The 20,144-nt window shown below is 41.7% G+C and overlaps 1 protein-coding gene across 6 annotated transcripts in view; it reads right to left on the minus strand.

Annotated features, from left to right (window-relative positions):
• The window catches only part of ASTN1 (astrotactin 1), a 325,640-nt gene that overhangs the window by 94,348 nt on the left and 211,148 nt on the right, over nucleotides 1–20,144 (minus strand). For 4 of the 6 annotated variants that reach the window (XM_077157089.1, XM_077157088.1, XM_077157087.1 and 1 more), the window contains exons 9-11: nucleotides 14,962–15,036; nucleotides 8,315–8,452; nucleotides 7,668–7,818 (exon numbers count right to left, since the gene is read on the minus strand). In XM_077157089.1, coding sequence (XP_077013204.1) covers nucleotides 7,668–7,818; nucleotides 8,315–8,452; nucleotides 14,962–15,036 — 364 coding nt within the window. The remainder of the gene's footprint in view (nucleotides 1–7,667; nucleotides 7,819–8,314; nucleotides 8,453–14,961; nucleotides 15,037–20,144) is intronic. The other 2 variants (XM_077157091.1, XM_077157090.1) reach the window with 1 other exon arrangement.

Genomic DNA, 20,144 nt, shown 5'->3' on the forward strand with positions numbered 1-20,144 from the left:
GTTAATGTTGGAAACAGTGGTCAGTGTTGGAGGGAATGCATGGGACCAGGATTAGCACCCTGAAGAAGGAAGTTGACTTTTTCTTCACCCTCCTGCATTATAGGTGCCCTTTGGAGGGCCCAGACAAGACTACCTGCTGCTAAATGATCAGCACTGCACTTGGGTTTGGCTTGTATCCCCAGTTCCTTGGGCACTCTTAAGTGAAACGTTTAGCTTTTCTGTGCTACCGTGTTCTCAATAAGCTCCCATGGAATGACAACAAAGGAGATAATCTATAAAGAAATGTCAGATCCTGGAGTAGACAAAGAGGCTTGGTAAGCAATTATAATATCTAACACATAGCCCCTGTTATGTGCTAAGCAGTGATCCAAGTCATTTATTTTAAATCATTCAATCCTCACAATAGCCCTAGGAAGTAAGTAGTATAATTATCCCCATTTTACATATGAAGAAACTGAGGCACACAGAGTTTAACTTTCCTAAAGCCACACAGCTGTTCATGGCAGGAGCATATTTGGAAACTGGCAGGCTGGGTATAGAGTCCATGACTTAGCTGCTCCCCTCATAGCTTATGCCACAGCTAGTATTTCATCTCATAACAACTCTATCTCATCCTCATTTAATAGAAAAGGAAACTATCAATATTGGCAATTAATTTGTGTAATTCTTGCTGCACTGGACTCAGTTTAAAAGCAGATGATCTTCTTAGCCACACTGTTTCCTCTGTCTGTGCATTGGATCCCACACATTTGCATTAGAGCTGATTTCTCCTAACAGGCTGGAAGGAGGCAAACTGCTTACTCAGAATCAAAGAGCTAGGGTGGGGTAGGACTGGGATCTATATGGATCTGACTCCAAAGCCTGGGCTTTTACTGGCTGCACTCTACGCATACTGTCAGCTGTTTAACACACTCCTCCAAAACCGAAAAACAAAACCTCCAAAACTCATTGGAACACGCATTAAACACCTCCCCTCCTGCCCTACCACCTGGCTTTCTCTTTCTCTTTGCTGCCAAGCTCCTTGGCTTAGTAGCCTGGAGCTGCCGCAGGTGTGCCTCTGAAAGCCAGGCTCTTCTCCTTCCCCACATCCCAATCGAAGATCACAGCAGGATGTGTGTGGTTTGCTGACACTAATTCTGCAATTTCCCAAACAAATGGCCCCCTGTGGGTCTGCCAGGCGCCCAACCCGGTCCATCCCCTTTCTCCTCATGAAGCCAGCTGGAGTGCTAGAAGGTGACAGCATTTAGAGAAGTTTCTGAGGGCTGACCCATGCTGTGCAAACCCAGATGTTACAGAGGATGGTAAACAAGCAAATGAGGCAGCTGAGGATTGCACCCCACATTTTGTCAGCCCCCCACCCATCCACTTCCTTGGCCACCCAGCTGCTAAGCCAGATGTGCCACCAGAAGGGAGCTGCTTCACCACCGTGCAGCAGTCCAGCATGGATGAAAGTACTGGAACAGGGAAGTTTGGGGATTTAACAGACTGCACTTGTTGCCATGATTCTTCTTCTTTTTTTTTTTTTTCTTTCCTTCTTAAAAGACTGTGAGAAGCCCTCAGTAGTGACAAAGCCAGCCTTCCTGTTATTCCTGCCTCACGTGGTTTCAAACCTTGTACCAGTTAGCTATCTCAGTTTCTAGTCAGGACTCCTTATTTTCCCAACCATGTGCTATTTTTACAGAATGACTTTTGACAAAGGCTTTACCAAGTATACCAGGAGCAAGCTTTGTTTCCCGAACTCCCAAACCTGGCATGCCCATGTCGCATCTGGACCCAGTGTCTAGATGACCATTGCTGTCTTAAATTGGACCACCTGACATTTATACTTTCTTAGAAGATTTGGAGACAGAGTTAGATACCTTGTCCAGGTATGACTTTTTTCCTTATAAGCAAGGCTAAAAATACTGGTAGCTATCAGGAATTGGTCACTTCTATGCAAGAGCAGTCCATGAACATTAGTTTGAAACCTGACAACGCAGGTAGACTTTATTCTCCCCATTTTAATGATGAGGAAATAGATTCAGAAACATTAAGGGGTTTTCTTAGGTTCACTAAATTGGAAAATACCAGAATCAGACTTTGGACCTAGCTCTATCGGATCCTAAAAGCTTATGAATTCCAGTGTCATATTAAGACACTGATTCAGTGTGACAAAACATGGACTCACTAGAATCCTTAAAAACATAAAGCCCATGTAACAATGAGGTAAAACAACCCTGTAAATTCTGTTATTTGCTTGTTCACTCATTTAAGCAACTCCTGGTGTACATTTTGGGCTCAGTTATGGATTTGTAGATTCAGGCTAATAATCTCTTAATCTCTTTCTCAATCTTCCTTTCTCTCTTTCCCACTAGATGCTCTCTCAAACCTTCTCTCACTCTGTATGTCTCCCTCTCCCTCTCCCTCTGTCTCTTACATAAACACACATACTCATGCACACACATACAAACATATTATGGCTGCATATATATATATATATATATATATATATATATATATATATATATATATATATATATATATATATATATAAAGAAGCACTAAGAACCATCCAGAGTGATGACCTTGAAGGCAAGACAAGATCCTCAATCACTGAAGAAGATGCAATTATCTTTAGTGCACTGCTAACTTACTTGGGCTGTGATTCATAGTACAACATTTTAGAAAAATTTCAAGCAAGAAAAAAAAAGCTGAAGCCAAAAATAAAGTTTTCTTCTTAACCCTTGGGGAACCAGAATATCCATTCCACAAGGAATCCAATCAATCAAGCCACCCATGGTGTAAATTTGTTTCATGTTTTCCTGAACCCTCCATCTGCTATTCTGCCCACATTGTGAGGTCTTTAAAAGTCTATATCTAAATACAAAAAAACTCCAGGTGCCAAACAATGACCCTGTTCCTATAAGTATTTGCAGCCAGAGCCCAGTTAATAGTCAAGAAATCTTGCTTCTGGGAGCTTGCCTTTTTTGTGTTTGTAAAGACTGGACATTCTCTCCTCCTGATATGTGGACAGTCCTTCCTCTTGCTTCTTGAAAGAGAACTATTTGCTCAGAAGAGAGTCCAGAAATCATATATTAACCCCTCTTTGCATAGGTTAGGAGGTCCCAGGGAGTTTATAAACTACAGGCTTAAGAAAAAAACCCTCCATTTTTATGGCAACTGACCTATCCCCTTTAAGAAGGTCTAATAAATGAATTCATATTTCAGTAACCCCTAAAATATACAAGGTTAATCATCTTTCATGAGATGTTTATGGTTTCTTGACTTATTTCTAGTCTAAGGCATAATTTGCTAATGAGAATAAAATGATTTTCCTCATTCAACTCTTTTTCCCCATCTTTCCCCTCCTTTTCCTACCAATGGTTGATTAATTAGTTAATTAAATCTCACTGAGCCTGATAAACACAAACCTGTGTACCAGATTATGAAGTGGATATTCTGTTGGCAGTTGACCAACAGGGCCTTTGGAAAAGAGGGACAACTTCCTGTAGCTGAATTTACCTCACCTTACCTGGATGATTCTTAACAACATGCATTCAAAATCCCTACTAGAAATAAGTTTTCTTTCACTAGATGGCAATCTTATTCCTTTCACAAATAATCATTTCCATAACTTTCTGATGAGCTCTGACACACAGGACCAAGTCATGCAGGACTTCTCCCAATGGAAAGAGTGTGATGGACTTAAATATATTTTCAGGCCATGATAAGTTCCTGCCCTCATTTCTCTGAAAGCCTCTGAGGCATAGACTTCTGCTTATTGTCCCACAGAGAGAAAGAGAGATGTTCGTCTGTAATGGTCTCCACACATCTGCGCTCCAGTAGAGATGAAACAACACATTTCCATGGAAAACCATTGTGGACAGCATGTGGAGGGAAGGGCGGCAGGGTCAGTGGGTAATTCAAAACTCATTAGAGCATAATGCTCTGGCAAGGAAGATCATGTGTTCAATACACGAGAAAGCTGGGCTGCTGATCTCTCCCCCTTCCATGGCCACGGTTTGCTTTCCTAAGTAGATGTAGGCAGCTCACAAAGCAAAGTCATTGCCTTGACTGCTTTCAGGATGAGTATAAGAATGAAGAAGGAGCATTAGAGTTTGGGTTTTCCATTTTCTTAATATGACACTGAAATTCATTTTCAAACTTTCAAGTAAAATTTTGCATTAACTCTCATAGGTACGGTTGAGAAGAAGGAAAGTGCCTTGGTTAAAGGTGGGAGTGGGGAGGTCTGAGGCAGACTACCAAGTCTGCTTCAAACCCCACTGCCAACTCTGACTAGTGGCCCCCCCAAGGATGTCCACAATATATTCCTTGTGAATATGTTCCTTCACATGGCAAAAGGGTCTTTGCAGATGTGATTTAGGACATAAATTGGGGAGATTATTCTGGATAAACCGGAATATCTAGATAAACCCATGTTATCATAAAAGTGCTTTAATATAGAAGAGGGGTGGACAGGAGAGGATGGGAGAGGTGATTCTGGATAAAGGAACAGAGAAATGCAAGGTTTCTTACTCTAAAGTTGGGGTGGGGGGGTTGAGAAGCCAAGAAAAGTGGGCAGCTTCTAGGATAATAGGCATGGAAATGGATTCTCCCTTAGAGCCCCCAGAAAGGAACACAGCCCTGCCGTCTGCCCTGATCTTAGCCTAGTAAGACCCATGTCTTCTTACTGACAAAGCTGTAAGGTAATAAATCTGTTGTTTTAAGCCACTAAATCTGTGGTAATTTGTTGCAGCAGCAGCAGCAAGCTGTTACGGTGACCTTGTGGGACCCCAGGGTTCTGTAGAATGGTTGAGAACCAGTGCTCTTGTGCCTTATGGGCAAGGACAAGAAGTACAACCCAGTCATCAGTGGTTGGTGGCTGGTCTGTGATCTTGGGACATTTCTGAAGTTTCAGCAAGCCCCATTGTTTGAGAGCGGGTTGGTTTGTAATGCTGAGTGTTTATGGCCTGTGCAGGACTATGCCTTTCATGGGTACGTGTTTTCAGTCCTCAGAAACTATATAAACAACAGGGCAATTAACTGGGTAGCAATTAACCCTGTGGAGGTCCATGAGAAACTAAGAAATTAAGCTGCTTTCTTAGAAAGACCAAGGGTTGAGAAGCCCATATGGACCAACCGTGAATCCTACCTGTATGCTTTGAAATCAGTCAGGAAATATGCAGATAGGCACCCTGTCTCTCCTCATCTCTCGGCCCCCTTTCCTGGGTTCCATAAGGGGCAATGTGTTCTGACTTTCTCAACTCTTTTGCCTTTCATAAAAATACGCTTTTCCCGAGGAAGTCTTTTAGTTCAGCTCTTAGAGATTTGAATGTCAGGGTTTCTGCGGAGAAGGGGAAGGCAGCCCACTCTCCCCAAACTGCAGCTGGAATGACTGCTGCCGTCATTCCTCACCTCCATCTGGTTAAGGAGGAGCTGCTCTGCCAACAAACCAAGGTTTGGAGATGGTGCTGATGCTTAGTTAAGTCAGATTTCTCAAGCTGGAAGTGAAGTCCTTTATCTTTCCTCTCAGGCAGGTCCCAAGGACCATGATGTGACAACATCTGTTCTCAGCCCATCAGCGCCCCTGCCTCCATGGCCATGTGCTTCATAACCAATGAATAAATCGTAAATGGAGTGTGCCTGCCAATCAGCCCACGCACTGTCCTTCCTCAAAGAGTCACGTGGGCTAGTGACTTCAAAGTGCTATGTTAATACCAAGCAACTGGTATAATTGGGTATTAGGTGACTTTCAGCAGTGGCTCCAATTCTGAAATGCAGCAGCCTTATTGCAAATGCATATTCATTGATACTATTCCTGTTAGCTTCGTCTCACAGATCACTGTGTTAAAAGTACAAAAATACATCAGCATGGCTATAAGCCAAATAAAAGGGGCAAGACTCACTAAAAGAAGGCATTTGACAGGCACATCCTAAGGGGCCCAGAAAAGGGACAGAGAAGTGGGAAGAAAGTAAGTCTATCTCTGTGATTACCTGAGTATATGTGCAAACTCAAACTTGAAAGGGAGTGGTTTTTAGGACTGGAAAGGGGAGGACATTCACCCATGTGCACAAATAATGTTCCAGTCCTTAGAATGACCCAAAAGTGTAATGAGGAATGAAAAGTTGAAATCTGGATGAGGAAATATGGGCCACATAGTAACCAAAATGTGTCTCATCTGGGAGCTCCATTAGATAGTGAAATTGGCTCCTGAGGGACCCAGTTAGGAAGTCCACTGCTTAAGATATCTTAGGGTGGACCAGCTAATGGGAGGGAAGCACTCTGGAGCATCAACTTCCACCTTGACCATCTTTGGAAGACATGACCTAAAAAGCACTTTCTTTGTATTTTCTTATCATCATCCTTTCTGTTTTTACCCTGCTTTGGTTGGATCTGCCAGGTTCTCCATCTACCTCCCCTGAGTACTTTCTCTTTCCCTTTTCTTTTCTTCATTTTCTCTGACTTCTCAGAGAATTCAAGCACCTGTCAACTACAGACAGGCAAATGTCTGGGAGAGTCCCACCTGGACCTCAGGTACACATCTATCTTTCATGAAGAACAGTTCCCCGAACAGAACAGGTGCTCTGAGATGGGGGAGAGGGGAGTGTGAACTATGACATGTGCTCAGCATCTTCACAGCTTGCCCCACTCTGGTCTCCTTACAGGGGCACAGATGTCTAATCGGGAAACAAGATGGGGCACCATATCCACTCCAGAGCTGGAAGCTCTTGTCCCTTCCTCCAAACATCGTAGAACTATGTGTCCAAATGGAACATCTCTCTCTCTCCTTTATGCTCACTTTATGTGGAGATCGCCTGCCTTCTTCTCTGCCCCTTTCCCTCTCCTGTCTATGAGGACTGTATCTTTTTGTCCTTTAAAGAACAGAGGCCTGGAAACAGACAATACCATTGATGGGTGTGCAAATGACCAAAATAGGGGGGATAAGCAAATGATGGCTTCATCTGTGCCTGTCTCCATTTATATTTAGGGTTCCATATAATATTTGTATTCATAGTGTGGTAGCTATCTTAGTCTGCTACAGTCTGAATAGTCTTCCAGTTAATACTACCATGCATTTTAAAGGTAGCCAAAGTCCACGTAGCTGCAATAAAATGGAAAATCACTTTTGGAGAAGTAGGACCATTGCTATAGTCTCAGTGGGGGCACATTTTTATTTTTACTATTTCTCTCCCATTCCTAGCATTATATAGTTCTTTCATCACTTTAGCCCCGGCAAATTCCTCCTAAAATCTTCTATTGTATTTAGAACCAGCTAACTTTATTAACTAAAGAATTAGTTTTCAAATTGTTTGGAGGTATATCTAACCAACCAGATTGCTTGCCAGAATGGAGTGAAAGAAGCAGGCCTTATAATTCAGGAAATTTTCCTTGGAATGGTATAGTGTCCATAAGTGCTCCATAAGTACTTATTGATTATTAGTGATTAGCTCCTCATCTTCTCTATCAAGAAAAAATTCCTAATTTACACTAGATGAGGTGATAAGTAGGAAAGATAAAGGTCATTAGTGACCTCCCCTTTTATTCATATGCATTTTAACTTATATATCTGCATCATGTCTTACCCTATACTTTCCTTCTTTATCCCCTCCTGAGCCCCAGGAACAAGCTACTGCCAGGCCACCATCCCCAAAAACAGAAACTATAAGCTTGACGGGGTTAAACGTACCACACAACCAGTGGAGTCCAACTTGCGATCTGAGATGCAGCGGAAATTCTTGCTGCAGCCCCCATTATCCTTGCTGCAGTCACGCACTGGCCCAAAGGAATCTAAGAGAACCTCAAGGCTGTCGAAGGAAGATGAGGTCATCAACTCCTCTCTGTGGAGCAAAACAGTGGGAGGCAGAGAGGAGTCAAGAGGAGTCCAGGAGCAACAAGTGGGATTTTATCCTTGGTCAGCAGGATTATGTCTTATCCTTCTTACAAAAATTAAAGCTCAACCATACTCAGAACCTCAAACTGATAAATTATGGCCACTCTTTCCATATCTGGGAAATGTGCCAAGGCTGTAACGTCTGATCAAAGAGGTAGGTCTAAACTTGGGCAAGGAAATTAAGATTTTATTGCTTGACGATCCTTAGGGTATGTGGAAACCACAAACTCTCATTTTACATCTTCTTCCAGTGAACAAGCTTTGAGGTGGGCAATACTGACCATAATAAAGAGTAGATCCTGACACTGCATAAGGGGGATTTGAAGGCTGCTGGCGAGCTTCTCCTTCCAGCTTGATGTGGCTCCTTTCCCAGAACCTAGCACCTTCAGTAGTTTCTCACTCAGCCTCCCAGGGGAAGCACAGACCTTAGCCCCCAGACTCACCTGACCTCCACCGCGTCCTCCATCACTGTCATGTCGGTCTTACACTTTGCAGACGGATTGATGGCCAGTTCAGCTGGTGGGATCACAAAGCTCTTACTGAGGGGTAACCACATGCCCTCCCCAAGGGTGTAGGTAAATCTGTAGAGACACCAAACACCAAGTGGTTACTTTTGAGGATAGCCCCCACCGAAAGATCTAGCATTATGCTACCAGCCACTTCCTGTTCACAACTCCCCATCCTCTTCAGAAATGAGAGCTTATTGTCATTTTATTTATGATAAGACCTGGTCTGAGGAAGCTGAAGAAACAACTCTTGCTCACGTGGCCAGCGAGAGGGAGACCTGAGCATAGCACCCACTAGCCAGTTGTTTGAAGTCGTAAGAAAGCAAGTTCTAATTTTCTGCATTGAAGCTGGTTTTCCTCGGTCTTAAGTCAGATATAAATGAAAGTATTTTGTTTAAAGAAAGATGCTCACTTCCCACCATCCCCACCCTTTGGGCTGTATACTCATAGCTGCATCAACGGTTTCTCTCTGTGCTTGGAGAAATATTGCCAAGTAAAAGGAAGGAAAAAAGCTTCCCTTTTCTTTCTTCTATATGATGAGAACAGAAATGACTGAAGCCAGCAGACTCTAGGGAGTGAAGAGGGAAAGGAACAAAACAGCTCCAGATTCCTTCTCTGTGCTTCTGCTTATTCTCTTACCTAACAGTGTTAATCCTTGGAATATGGAAGGTTTTAAAATTATTATTCTTATAGCAAGGGCTAAAAGAAATAAAAGACACATTCAGCAATTCAAGGGAGCATTTAAGGAAACCATGAGAGATTATTTGTTTATTTATTCATCCATTACATTTTAAAGGCATTCAAATGCTATGTGTTCACAGTCAAAAAATAGTCTATGGTATAAAAGCCAGTGTGGGTGGGATATCACGAGGATAAGGCAGTCTGGCATCCCCTTCCAACTTAATGTGGAGGGAGGAACAATGGAAGGATGCACAATTAAACAGAATCCAGCACTGGCACGATTAGCATGCTGGTCACAGAGCACCTTTCAGAATTCTGCTCCTTTCTCTCCTCTAACCCACATGTTCCTGTCTCCCCTCCCTGGGTTGTTTGAGATGCTAGAAAATCAGATTGATGACTTGATGTCTCATATGAAACAAATAGCTCTGTCCAGAATGCTGGCCCAAGAGCTGACCCACTGACTGGGACTCATGAGTTACAAGGCAGCCAGGCCACACAATTGAAAGATCCTGATGCTAGGAAGGCTGTTAGGTGTCAGCACAACTGCAGGGGATCCCCAGGAAAGAGGCAATTAGTAACTAGGATGTGACCAGGATTTGGGAAATTCCTCCCCCACTCCTACCTTTATTCTTGGCCCCCCTACCTCAATGATCTGTTATGTGAAACTCTGCATTAAGTAGCACTGAAATATCAGAGATGCCTCTTGCTTTGAAGGAGGCACCCAATTCCTCCCACCCATAGGGCATAAGGCTGCAGGTGGGCCTAGGTCTGTGCATGGAGGGGCTGCACCAGTGAGGAAAATCCATTACTGAGAGTCAGAAGAAAAGGCCAACTACTTCATTCTTCTGTGAAGCAGCTGACAAATTAAAGGCATGACAGTGTCATTACATACACAGATACACACACACACACACACACACACACACACACAAACTTCATCTGGCAAGACTAAGGAACCCATTGAGGGCTGGTGATTGCCCCAAGGTTTTGGATGCCTGGGGTTTAACGAGGAATGTGGGTTGATGGAAGCAACCTCCAAGAAATCATAGGAAGTTCACCTTGCGTTTCTCAATGGTTATTCGTGAGATAGTAACATTAGAATATTCAGACTGAGGTTTGCCACTAGTATATATAATATAATATATTTCAGAGAGAACATACACACATTTGCAGGGTTCCAAGGAGGCAGTTTGCTTGGAGATAGAGGTGAGTTTCTGCTTTCTATTTTGATTATAAAAACACAAGTTTTGCAGTGATGCAGTGCATCAAATCTGTGACCTACAGTTTATAATTTTTGTAATTACTGTCAGCTCTTACACATTCTTGACAGTTAATTTTTGGGGGGAAAGAGGGGCCCCATGCCCCTGCATCATGTAGTTTCTCCTTTCTTCCTCTCCACGCAGTAATATATCTAAAAGAAAATTAAGTCACATCTTTCTCAACTTAAAATGTTTACTAATACCGCATGCCTCTGGAAACAATGACATTCCCACCCCTCTCTTCAGCTTATTTTTTTATCAAATTCAGCCCCACTCTTTATACTTCTACAATGCAAACTGATGTGGTTTCTAAGGTCACACTTCTTTTCTCACCTCTTTTCCTTTGCTCACAATGTTCCGTCTTTTGGAATTTTTTTTTTCCTCCTCGACTTTGCCTGACTTCTACTTATTTTAAGACACTGCTGAAGTCCATCCCTTCCAGAAAGTCCTCCAGGACATCCGCCTTCACATCAGGCTGAGTAAGGCGCTCTCCTCTGGGCACTCTGCACACAGCTCCCTTGCTGCTCCTGTGCTGTTGAATTGTACCTGACTTTTTGTGTGTTTGTCACTCCTGATAAGAATGTGCTCTCCTGGATGGCAGGAGACAGCTCTTTGCCATCCTTATATTGCCACTGTCTGACAAAGTTTCTGTCCCAAGGAAGTGACTCAATAAATATTTATCAATAAGGGGATCCTGTTACATTCTTTCACTCTTCCCAGGCTTTTGAGGGACCTGATGTCAATTTTCAAATTTAAAGGTAGAAGCAGTAGTGAAGATTTTCCTTCATTAGAGCATTTAGGCTCAAGGTTTGAATGGAGTCAGTGGTCAAGATAGATCTGAGCTTGATATTGTGTAGAACTTCCTGCATGTACAGCTTCTGGGAAACTTTACTATCCCAAGTTAATAAGACAAAGAGTGTAATCACCTTCAGTGCCTGGTGGGGTCAGAGGGAAAGCCTGTAGCAGAAGCGAAATAAGGTATGGGATTGAGATTGAATGTATTGAAAGCTTGGGTCAGGTGCCTCATCCTCATCATCCTTACAACAGCCCCCTGAGGTTGGTAATTTGCCCCCATCGTACCAAGTAGTCAACCATTATTTTAAGAAGTCTATAAGTGGGACCTCTATAAGAGGGAAAGATGGGTTGACCTGGTTCTCAGGTGTAGATCACAGCAGCTTTCTAGCCTAATCAGGAGCATGGCTCAGAAATTCTAGCTTTCTCTTAGCTGCAAAACCTGCTGACTAACTCCAAAAAGCAAATATAGAGCAAACAAACTGTCAGAGGAAAGCTGTGTCCTGATATCTCATCTGTCTCTCATTCATGCAGATTTGGCAGGAACATCTTGAAAAAAACTCAGAGAAGTTGGGTGAGCTTCTGGGATGCTTTCCCAAGTTGAGCCTTCTCTGGTGACAGCTGGTGTTAACCACCACAGCTGATGGTCTCAGCTGTGTGCTGCACATAGCCCTACTGAGCTACAGTGTGAAATCTGTGGTCAGAGGCAAATGCTCACCAGAGAATTCTGGGTGGAATAAGCCTGTGCTCTCATTGTGGCTTGGCATGAAATAGCATGTGTGAAAACTGATAAATAGCTCAGGGCCTGGCATCACCACTCTTTCTACAGCAGGCCATTCTAGCATGAGGTATTATTCCTAGGGATGCAGGTCCACATTTGGGAGGAAGGTCTTTGAGAGATGAATTTGATCTGGACTAATCCCTGCCCTCCAAGGGTCTAGTGGAATGGTTTGATCCTAAACACAATGGAAAGGACATCTTTAGCACTAGGATCGATTTGGTAAAAAGAAGTTGAGGGTCTTTGTGGGCCCTTTGAGTTTAGGGTGGAAGCTCATTATGTACTTTGGGATTACAGATTGATTACCAAGGTTATGTTGGGCATCAAGGACTTTTCCTAGTCTGGCATCAAGTTGTTAGGAAATACCTGAAATGATCACTCATAAATAGTCTTTGAAGGTCCTACTGTGTTCATATTTGTGTGTTATGTGTTAGCTATTAAATATTTAAAGCTGTTAGTATCCCTTCCTCAGGAAGACAACCAATTCATTGGGGGAAACAAATAGGCAGATTAAAAATAAATATGAAATAGAGTAATTGACAAATAGATGTTATGGTCAAAATATTACAGAAATTTAGAGGGCGGTGGAAATCAAGGTGACTGGAGAAGTTTGGGAAAGCTGTTAAGCAATATTTCTCAACGTTGACTACAGATTAGAATTACCATGTCCCAGCCCCATCTCCAAGAACTTTTGAATCAATTGGTTTATGCTGGGTTCAATGGCTTGATTATTTTCAAAAGCACACTGGGCATTCTCACATAGAGCCAGGGGTGGAGACCATTTCTTCAATGGTAGCATAAGTTGCTTCAAGTCAGGGACTATCTTGGTCATGGCTACAGCACCTGAAACAGTGCCTTGCAATAGTAGGTGTCAATCAATGTTGGGTTTGACCAACACCCTATTTAGATCATGAAAATAGATAGTGTTTATATTAGGGGGAGAATAAGCATTCTTCATAGAGAAAAGGATTTAACTGCACAGTGTGGTGGATATTCAAGTTGGTGTGGGCAGTGGGCCAGTCGGAAGACAGGTTTGACTAAAAACAGAAGGTTCTATAAGAGAAGAGCAGCTTATTAAAAGGGAGTTGGAGGTTGGCTTTCAATTATGGAAAACTTTGAATGTCAGAATTTCAATGTTATTCAATGGTCCAGGGAAATGTTCAATGACTTGAAATTCACAAGGACACTAAATCTTGAGGGAATAGAGTAGCAAGAAAATAGCCACTAGTTTCATTAAGAAACTATATCACCAACCAGATCACAGAATTTTCCAAAGTGCCCATTGGCAGGTGTTCACTCAGATCTCAGAGTATCTTCAATGAAAGTTCCTGGTAGCTGGGATAAGCAGATTCTGTTCCATTGCTTTCAACTTAGAGTCTAGTTATCGTCATGTTAGGACCAAAATGATTAACCACTTATTGATTAGCTCCTGAAATAGTTGAGTGCATGGGTCAAACCACCTAAGTGCCCCCTTCTGTGGTGATTAGGTATCGCGTCGCATTGGCAACCACAAGCCTGAAAAGCATAAATGGTGCTAGTGGGACAGAAACACAGTTCTTGTGCAGGTTTTGGTCTAATTGTGATTTCATTGAGGTCCTTGTTTTTGAAAGTGTTGGTTTCTGATTTTCAGGAAACTACCAGATTCCCCACCTGCCTTATCTTTATCAGCCTTCAAAGGTCCTCACAGACCAGCAGAAGGAAAAAGGGAGAAAAATGTAAGCTAAATAATAAAACATTTTTGGAAAGTTTAAATGCCCAAGTTACAGTCCAAGTTGTAGTTAGCATTCTCCTATAGCACAAATTCTCAAAACCAGCCTGCAGCAAATGCCATTAAGGCGGTCCAGTCTGCTCTGGGAAGAGACACTCAGGAGAGAAAAAGGGAAGGGAAGGCCCTCTGAGGATGGGGTTCTGTAAATCTGCAGTCTAGCTAGGAGCATGCCTTAGGAGAACACTGCTAGGGCCAAGCTGAGTCCATCCCCCAGCCACTAGGGAGGAGCAAGCAAAGGCAGGCACAAAACTTAACACCTAGGCTGGGACTGGATGACAGGGAGAGTCTGGAGGAAAGGAGGTTTGGGAAGGTAGGCAGTGAGAAAGTGAGCTTCAGCAAACTGTGAGGTGCAGTGAGGAGAAGCACGATTTCCATCTCCCTACCCTGCTACCCATGCTGCCATTCTTCTCAATGACGTCATGCAGCTGCTTAATTCATTCTTTGACATCAGAGACTCATGCAGGACTATTTACTTCCTCTGTGAGGGGCTTGCTGATGGAGGGAGATGTATGCATGCCCACACTACCAGGCTGGGCACGGTCTCTAGCACTTGGTAGGTACTTAGCAAATAGATACTAAATGAAGATTAATTGACAAAATGAATGGACGGTAAGATTTAGTTTGGAAACAAGCTTATGCTCCAGCCTGGTGGGAATTAAACAATAGCTCACAGCTTTCACCCAAATCCTTCCTCTGCTATAGGTCTTTCTAATAGGTGCTATTCCCAGCTATGTAGGTAAAAGAAAAGACTGGGAGATTCTAGAAGCATCCAGTTTGATCAGGAAGGTGACAGATAAAAGAAAACAGTAATAATGAGGGAGAGCTGAGAAAAGGGGAGGCAGAGGAGGATTCATTTTGAACAACTTAAGACTTTATGAGGAAGGTGCAAATTAGATATAAAATGTTGAAGCAGAAGCTGACATTAATTGTCCACTCTGTGTGAGTTTCTTTGCCAGGGGCTTTCCTCATATTAGCTCATATATTCCTCAGAACAATCTAGCCAGGCAAGCAACGTAGCCCCATCTACCAAATGCAAAAAGTGGAGGGTTTGAGAGGGTAAGTAGATCACTCAAGTCACAGAGCTAGCAAGAAAGGAAACCAGGAACAGAACAGAATCTGACTGACTTCAAAGTCCTCCACGCTGTCTCTAGACCTGATGTGGGGGCAAGCACTTCTGTGATCTGGATGACAGAAGAACTAAAAGCATTTTCCATTTTATACTTTGCCAATAGGAAAGGAAGTTCACTGGGAAGTGGGACATGGGTTGTGCAGACATATAGAAGAAAATTCCCAGACAGCCACTTACCTGAATATCTTATCAGAAGGCTGCTCTCCCAAAACCAGGTCAAAGCCTCGCTGAAATATTGTGTAAGGCCAAGGCCTAAAAGAAGCAATGTCATTCAATTAAACTCAATTCAACAAACACTCCCTGAACATGCGCTGGACACCAGGCCTCATGCTGGATTCTGGAGACCCAATGGCATGGAAAACTAGGACCTGCTTTCCAGATGCCTCTTCACTTGAGCTCACATAAGATCTTGAATATGGAACCCAACCAAGACCAGGTTCATCATAAGAATCGCTGAAACAATGGCAAAGTGGAATTTGATAGTTCCAATTGGAATTAAAATTATATTAAGGTAGACCTCACCTGTCCATAATTCCTGTTCCTACAGGTATAATTTTAATGGAAACCTGTGTTTTCCTCCATTAAAGAAAAAGAGGCACCATGATTTCTTTGGAAAAATGAAGGGTTTGGAATCAAGCAGTTCTGTGTTCATTCATACTCTATTCTGTCTCTTAACCAACTACCTGACTTCGTCTTGTCAGATTATTTGCCTTGTTGAGCCTAATTTCCTTAATTTGTAAAAGTAGGGTTAATAATAGCTGTCTGAAGACCATCATGAGGATTAAGTAAACCTCTTAGCCAAGGCCACAGCTTGCAGGGTTCCCCCTTCCCTTCTCATGATGATATGAGAAGTCTGGATATTTTTAGGTTCCAAACTTGCAATTTTACTCATTCAAATAGAAACAATTGGGTGGGCCATGGTGGCTCAGCAGGCAGAGTTCTCTCTTGCCATGACAGAGACCCGCGTTCAATTCCTGGTGTCTGCCCATGCAAAAAAAAGATAGAAACAATCGAAATGGTACTTTCAAAAACTCTTAACTGCAAGTCATCTATATATAATCGAAAGCAGCAAAACTCTTTCTTTTGGATGGTGTATGTCTTTTTACTAACCCAAATATCCAACCCACAAGTTATTTTTTTATTCATTTAAGCAAGACTTGGAACCCCAGAGCTTGTGTCAGGTACTGAGATGTAATGGCATGTTAGAGGGAATTAGCTTTACTCTCATGGAACTTACAGTCTCATAACTCATCCTCAATTATTGAGGATTTTACTGTGGACATTTCCTTGGTTTTCAAGGATTACAAAAAGTCAGGAAAATAAATCAATATAATTATTATTTGGGGCTAAATGTAATACTAGGGTCTAGCCCAGTGGTTGTCAGTGGGGGTGGTACCACCCAACAGAAGACTTTTGATGACATTTATGGAGCTGTTCTGAATGACTCAATCACTGGAGGCACTACTGGCATGTAGAAGGCAGGCCTAGGTAGGCTAGGAGAGTACAGTTCTTTGGACAGTTCTGCACATGAAAAGTTTCTCCATGTTTTGCAAGCTTTAGAATATCCTGCTGGATATGTACAAGGTGAAAACTGCTTATCATGATCTGAGTTACATGCTAACTCTACTTACACAAATATGCAAAGTGGCTTTATGTGGTTTTAATATATAATCATTTGCCAGGCATATAACTACCAGACTTACATGCTACATACATGCAACTGTATATAAAAATTTAGAAATTTTCCAAGATTTTTCATAATTTTTGAAAATCATGCATGCTGTCTATTGTCTTTGAATCACCCATATGGCTGCTACATATATCGTATATTATATCAAGCTATTACATTACACATTACATTATAATGACTCGACATTAGGTGCAAATATCTGACAACTTTATTATTTATTCTACTGTAATGCTATCTGAGTATTTACATATTAAAATAGAAATTATATTAATAAAAATTTCTTCTTAATTCTTTAATTATTGCTAAGGCATCTTTGTATTTATTTGTGCAAATTTTGTATGTATATAGAATTCATTATTTATGAATTTCATTTAAAGATAATAAGAGTGGTTTACAAAATATTTATTATAAAAAGAAGTTGCTGATGAGCATGATGATGAATATGCAACTATGTGATGATTATATATGTAGAACGGAATGATCATATATTAAGAATGTTTGTGTTTCTTGCAATACTTTTTTAAAAATTCAAAAATAAATAAAAAATTAAAAAATATATATATATACATGTATAGAGGGAAAAAAGCCAAAAATTTCATCTAAATGTTAGTGGTTTAATTATGAAGCTGGACTCATTGATGACTTTTCTCTTTCTCAGAGTAATTTCTTAAATAATTATATTAAATGATCCTAATTCAAATAACAAAAAAATAAATAAAAGCTCAGGAATGCTCTGCAAGTTGAAAAAAGTTGTTGGGCGGACCATGATGGCTCACTGGCAGAGTTCTTACCTGCCATGCCGGAGACCTAGGTTTGATTCCTGGTGCCTGCTCATGCTGAAAGTGTGGAGACCACCAGGTTAATCCAATCAGCTAACCAGTTAACTACCCCGGGGGAGAGCCCCTTGCCAATTGGGACTCCATAAGGGAGTAACTAGAAATAAATGTGATCATTCTTTATGCTTACTATCTATAAACATTTTAATCCTGGAATTCTATTTAGAACGGCCCTGAGGCAACTAGAATTGACTCCAAAAAGTACCCAATGCTGTACTACAAATAACCCCCACATCAAATAAACAACTTCTCTCCCCCATCCCCTGGGTGTTTTCATGTTTGCTCTGTTCATTGGAGGTAAACCCACAAGGTAGGGTTAGCATCTGATTTTTTATGCTGTGCAGTAAGTCGTAGCTTATGTGCAACTGACAAATATGTATTAATTCAAGAAAAGGTCTATAAATACAAAGAAAAAATGTCCCATTTGATCCTAGACACCTGGAAAGAACAATAAAAAGAGGGACATCAGTTATTTCTCTCTTTTTGGGGAGCAGAACCACATTTTATTTATTATTGTTTAATACTGATAAATAAAAACACATTTGCCTTCAAGCCATCTCTAGTATTCAAAACTGGTACAATGCGTTAATAGAGTTAATTCTTGGCAGGATTCCTAGGTTGTGTGAAACAAACACATGTTGAGGAACAAAATTTTAGGACTGGGATTGACTACAATGTGAACAGTTAACCATGTAATATGACACAAATAAGCCTGTATCCAAGTCATAGTTAATGAATCAGTGTAACTGGAAACATTTATTAAGCACACGTCAACATGTTGCTAGGTAGGGTCAGGTCAAAGACCTCCCCCTGGCCACATCTAGAGGCAGCAGGGCTCAACGGTTAGGGCACAGGCATCTACAGACAGCCTGCCTATTTCAAATTCTAACTTAGCCAGCTACTAATCATGGGGCCTTGGGCAAGTCACTTAACCACTCTGTGTCTCCATTTCCCCATCTTTAAATGAGATTGATGGTAGTAATTGTATCTTCCTGACAAGATGGTTATGAAGAGGAACTATTTAATATAGTTAGAGTGCTCAGAACAGCACCTGGCATTTAGTGACTGGCAAAATCAATAGAAACATTCATTAAACAATACTTATTTATTATTAATATTATTTAATTATTTAATTATTAATTCCCTGGACAAACTATGAATACTATAATAAGGATTGGTTCCCAAGTTTTCTATAGCGGAAGAAGTGCATTATCCTAAGGTGCAAATGCAGCGCCGACGTCCACTTTAACTAAGAACTGTAAATGCATTTGTGTTGACTGGAGAGGAAACAATCAGTATGGGGAGGTTAACTAACTACACAGCATTGACATTAAATGCAAGGAGAGGGGACAGGCACATTGCGAAGAGAGTAGAGAAGTCAGAGAGAATGTTGCAAATTGCACCAGCAAAGGAGTACAAGGGAATTTACTTATTTTCTTCCCACTAGGCAGGGATGGGTCTATCAGGGAGATGGGAATTCTTATTTGATTTATTTAGCAAATATTGATGGAGGCCAATTGTGTGTGAACTGTGATACTAGGCAATGGGAGTGGGGATAGAGAGTTTCTTGCCCTCAAAGGAATCTACAGTCTTTTAAAAGAAACCCATATATGCCCTGACAAACAGAAAAGAGTGAATGAAAGGCAAGAGGAATGGAGCTATAGCACACAAGTGGCAGAGACTCATTCATCCTCAGTGCAGGCAAGTTGGGTGTTGGCAGTGCATGGAATGAAATGGGAAAAGGGAGGGTAGGGTGATGAAGAGCTGGATCTGAAAGGGCTGAAAACACTTTGAAGCTGGGTTACCTGAAACTGCAAGAGGAGGCTCCATATTAGGGCTTTTGGGTACAAGTCCAGGTAAGAAAACTGAACTGGCCTAACCAAAAAGGGCCCATTCTTGAGTTGTATATCCAAGTGAAGATGGAAGTTGCTTTGGGGATGCCTGGAAACAGGATCTAAAGATCCTTTTAATTGTTCCTCTCCTCTCTTCACTCTGTTTCTTACTCTTTGGGCTTCCTTCTCTCAAAATGACTAATACACACAGTTAAGACATGGGCTTTGGCAGCCCCGGCCCAGGTCTCAACAGACTCAGTTTACAGAGGAGATGCTGTTCCTTTTCATTAATGAGGGCGGGGGGAACACATGAAGGAACCGTTGGATTGACCTGTCCTGAATCAGGAGATCAAGCCCGGACCAATCTCTTCAGCCTGAGAAACAGAGGACTCTAAAAAGATTGCCACTCCTATTTGGTTTTCAGGTCTAGAGCTGGGGAGAAGGGTAAGAGTGAACAAAACAATAATTTCCACCTCCACTTCTATCTACTTGTGGAGGTAAGAGTGATGCCTTCAGCAGGATTGGCTGACATTACTAAGCAGATTGTGCCAATATTTATGTTGTACAATGAACCCTAAGCCACCCAAGGAACCCACAGCTAGTGTCAGGCCAGAAGTGGGGCAACAGACTGAACCTCGTCTTTTTCAGGAGCGCTCAGTCTCTTGATTCCTCCTTGGTTGTGTGGCTTCCAATATTTACTCTGCCTCATGCAACCCAGTTGCATCTTCTTAGTTTAGGAAAACTAGGAGAATCAGAAGTCAGAATAGAGCTTTTTTCTTTTCTTTTCTTTTCTTTTTCTTTTGATCTTCATTCTTACAAATCAAGACCCTGAAGTTTGTCTTCCCATGAGGGCAGCTATAGATGGTCTCCATTCTGGCAAATCACTGAGCAGCATGGAAAATGATCTCTTATATCCATTTCCTCAAGCAGGACAATAATCTGTGTCCAGGAGGAGTTCCATTGTAATGTAAATACAGGAATCAGCAGGGCACAAATGCAAAT

Source organism: Tamandua tetradactyla, chromosome 4, assembly GCF_023851605.1.
Source record: "Tamandua tetradactyla isolate mTamTet1 chromosome 4, mTamTet1.pri, whole genome shotgun sequence".
NCBI classification, from domain to species: Eukaryota; Metazoa; Chordata; class Mammalia; order Pilosa; family Myrmecophagidae; genus Tamandua; species Tamandua tetradactyla.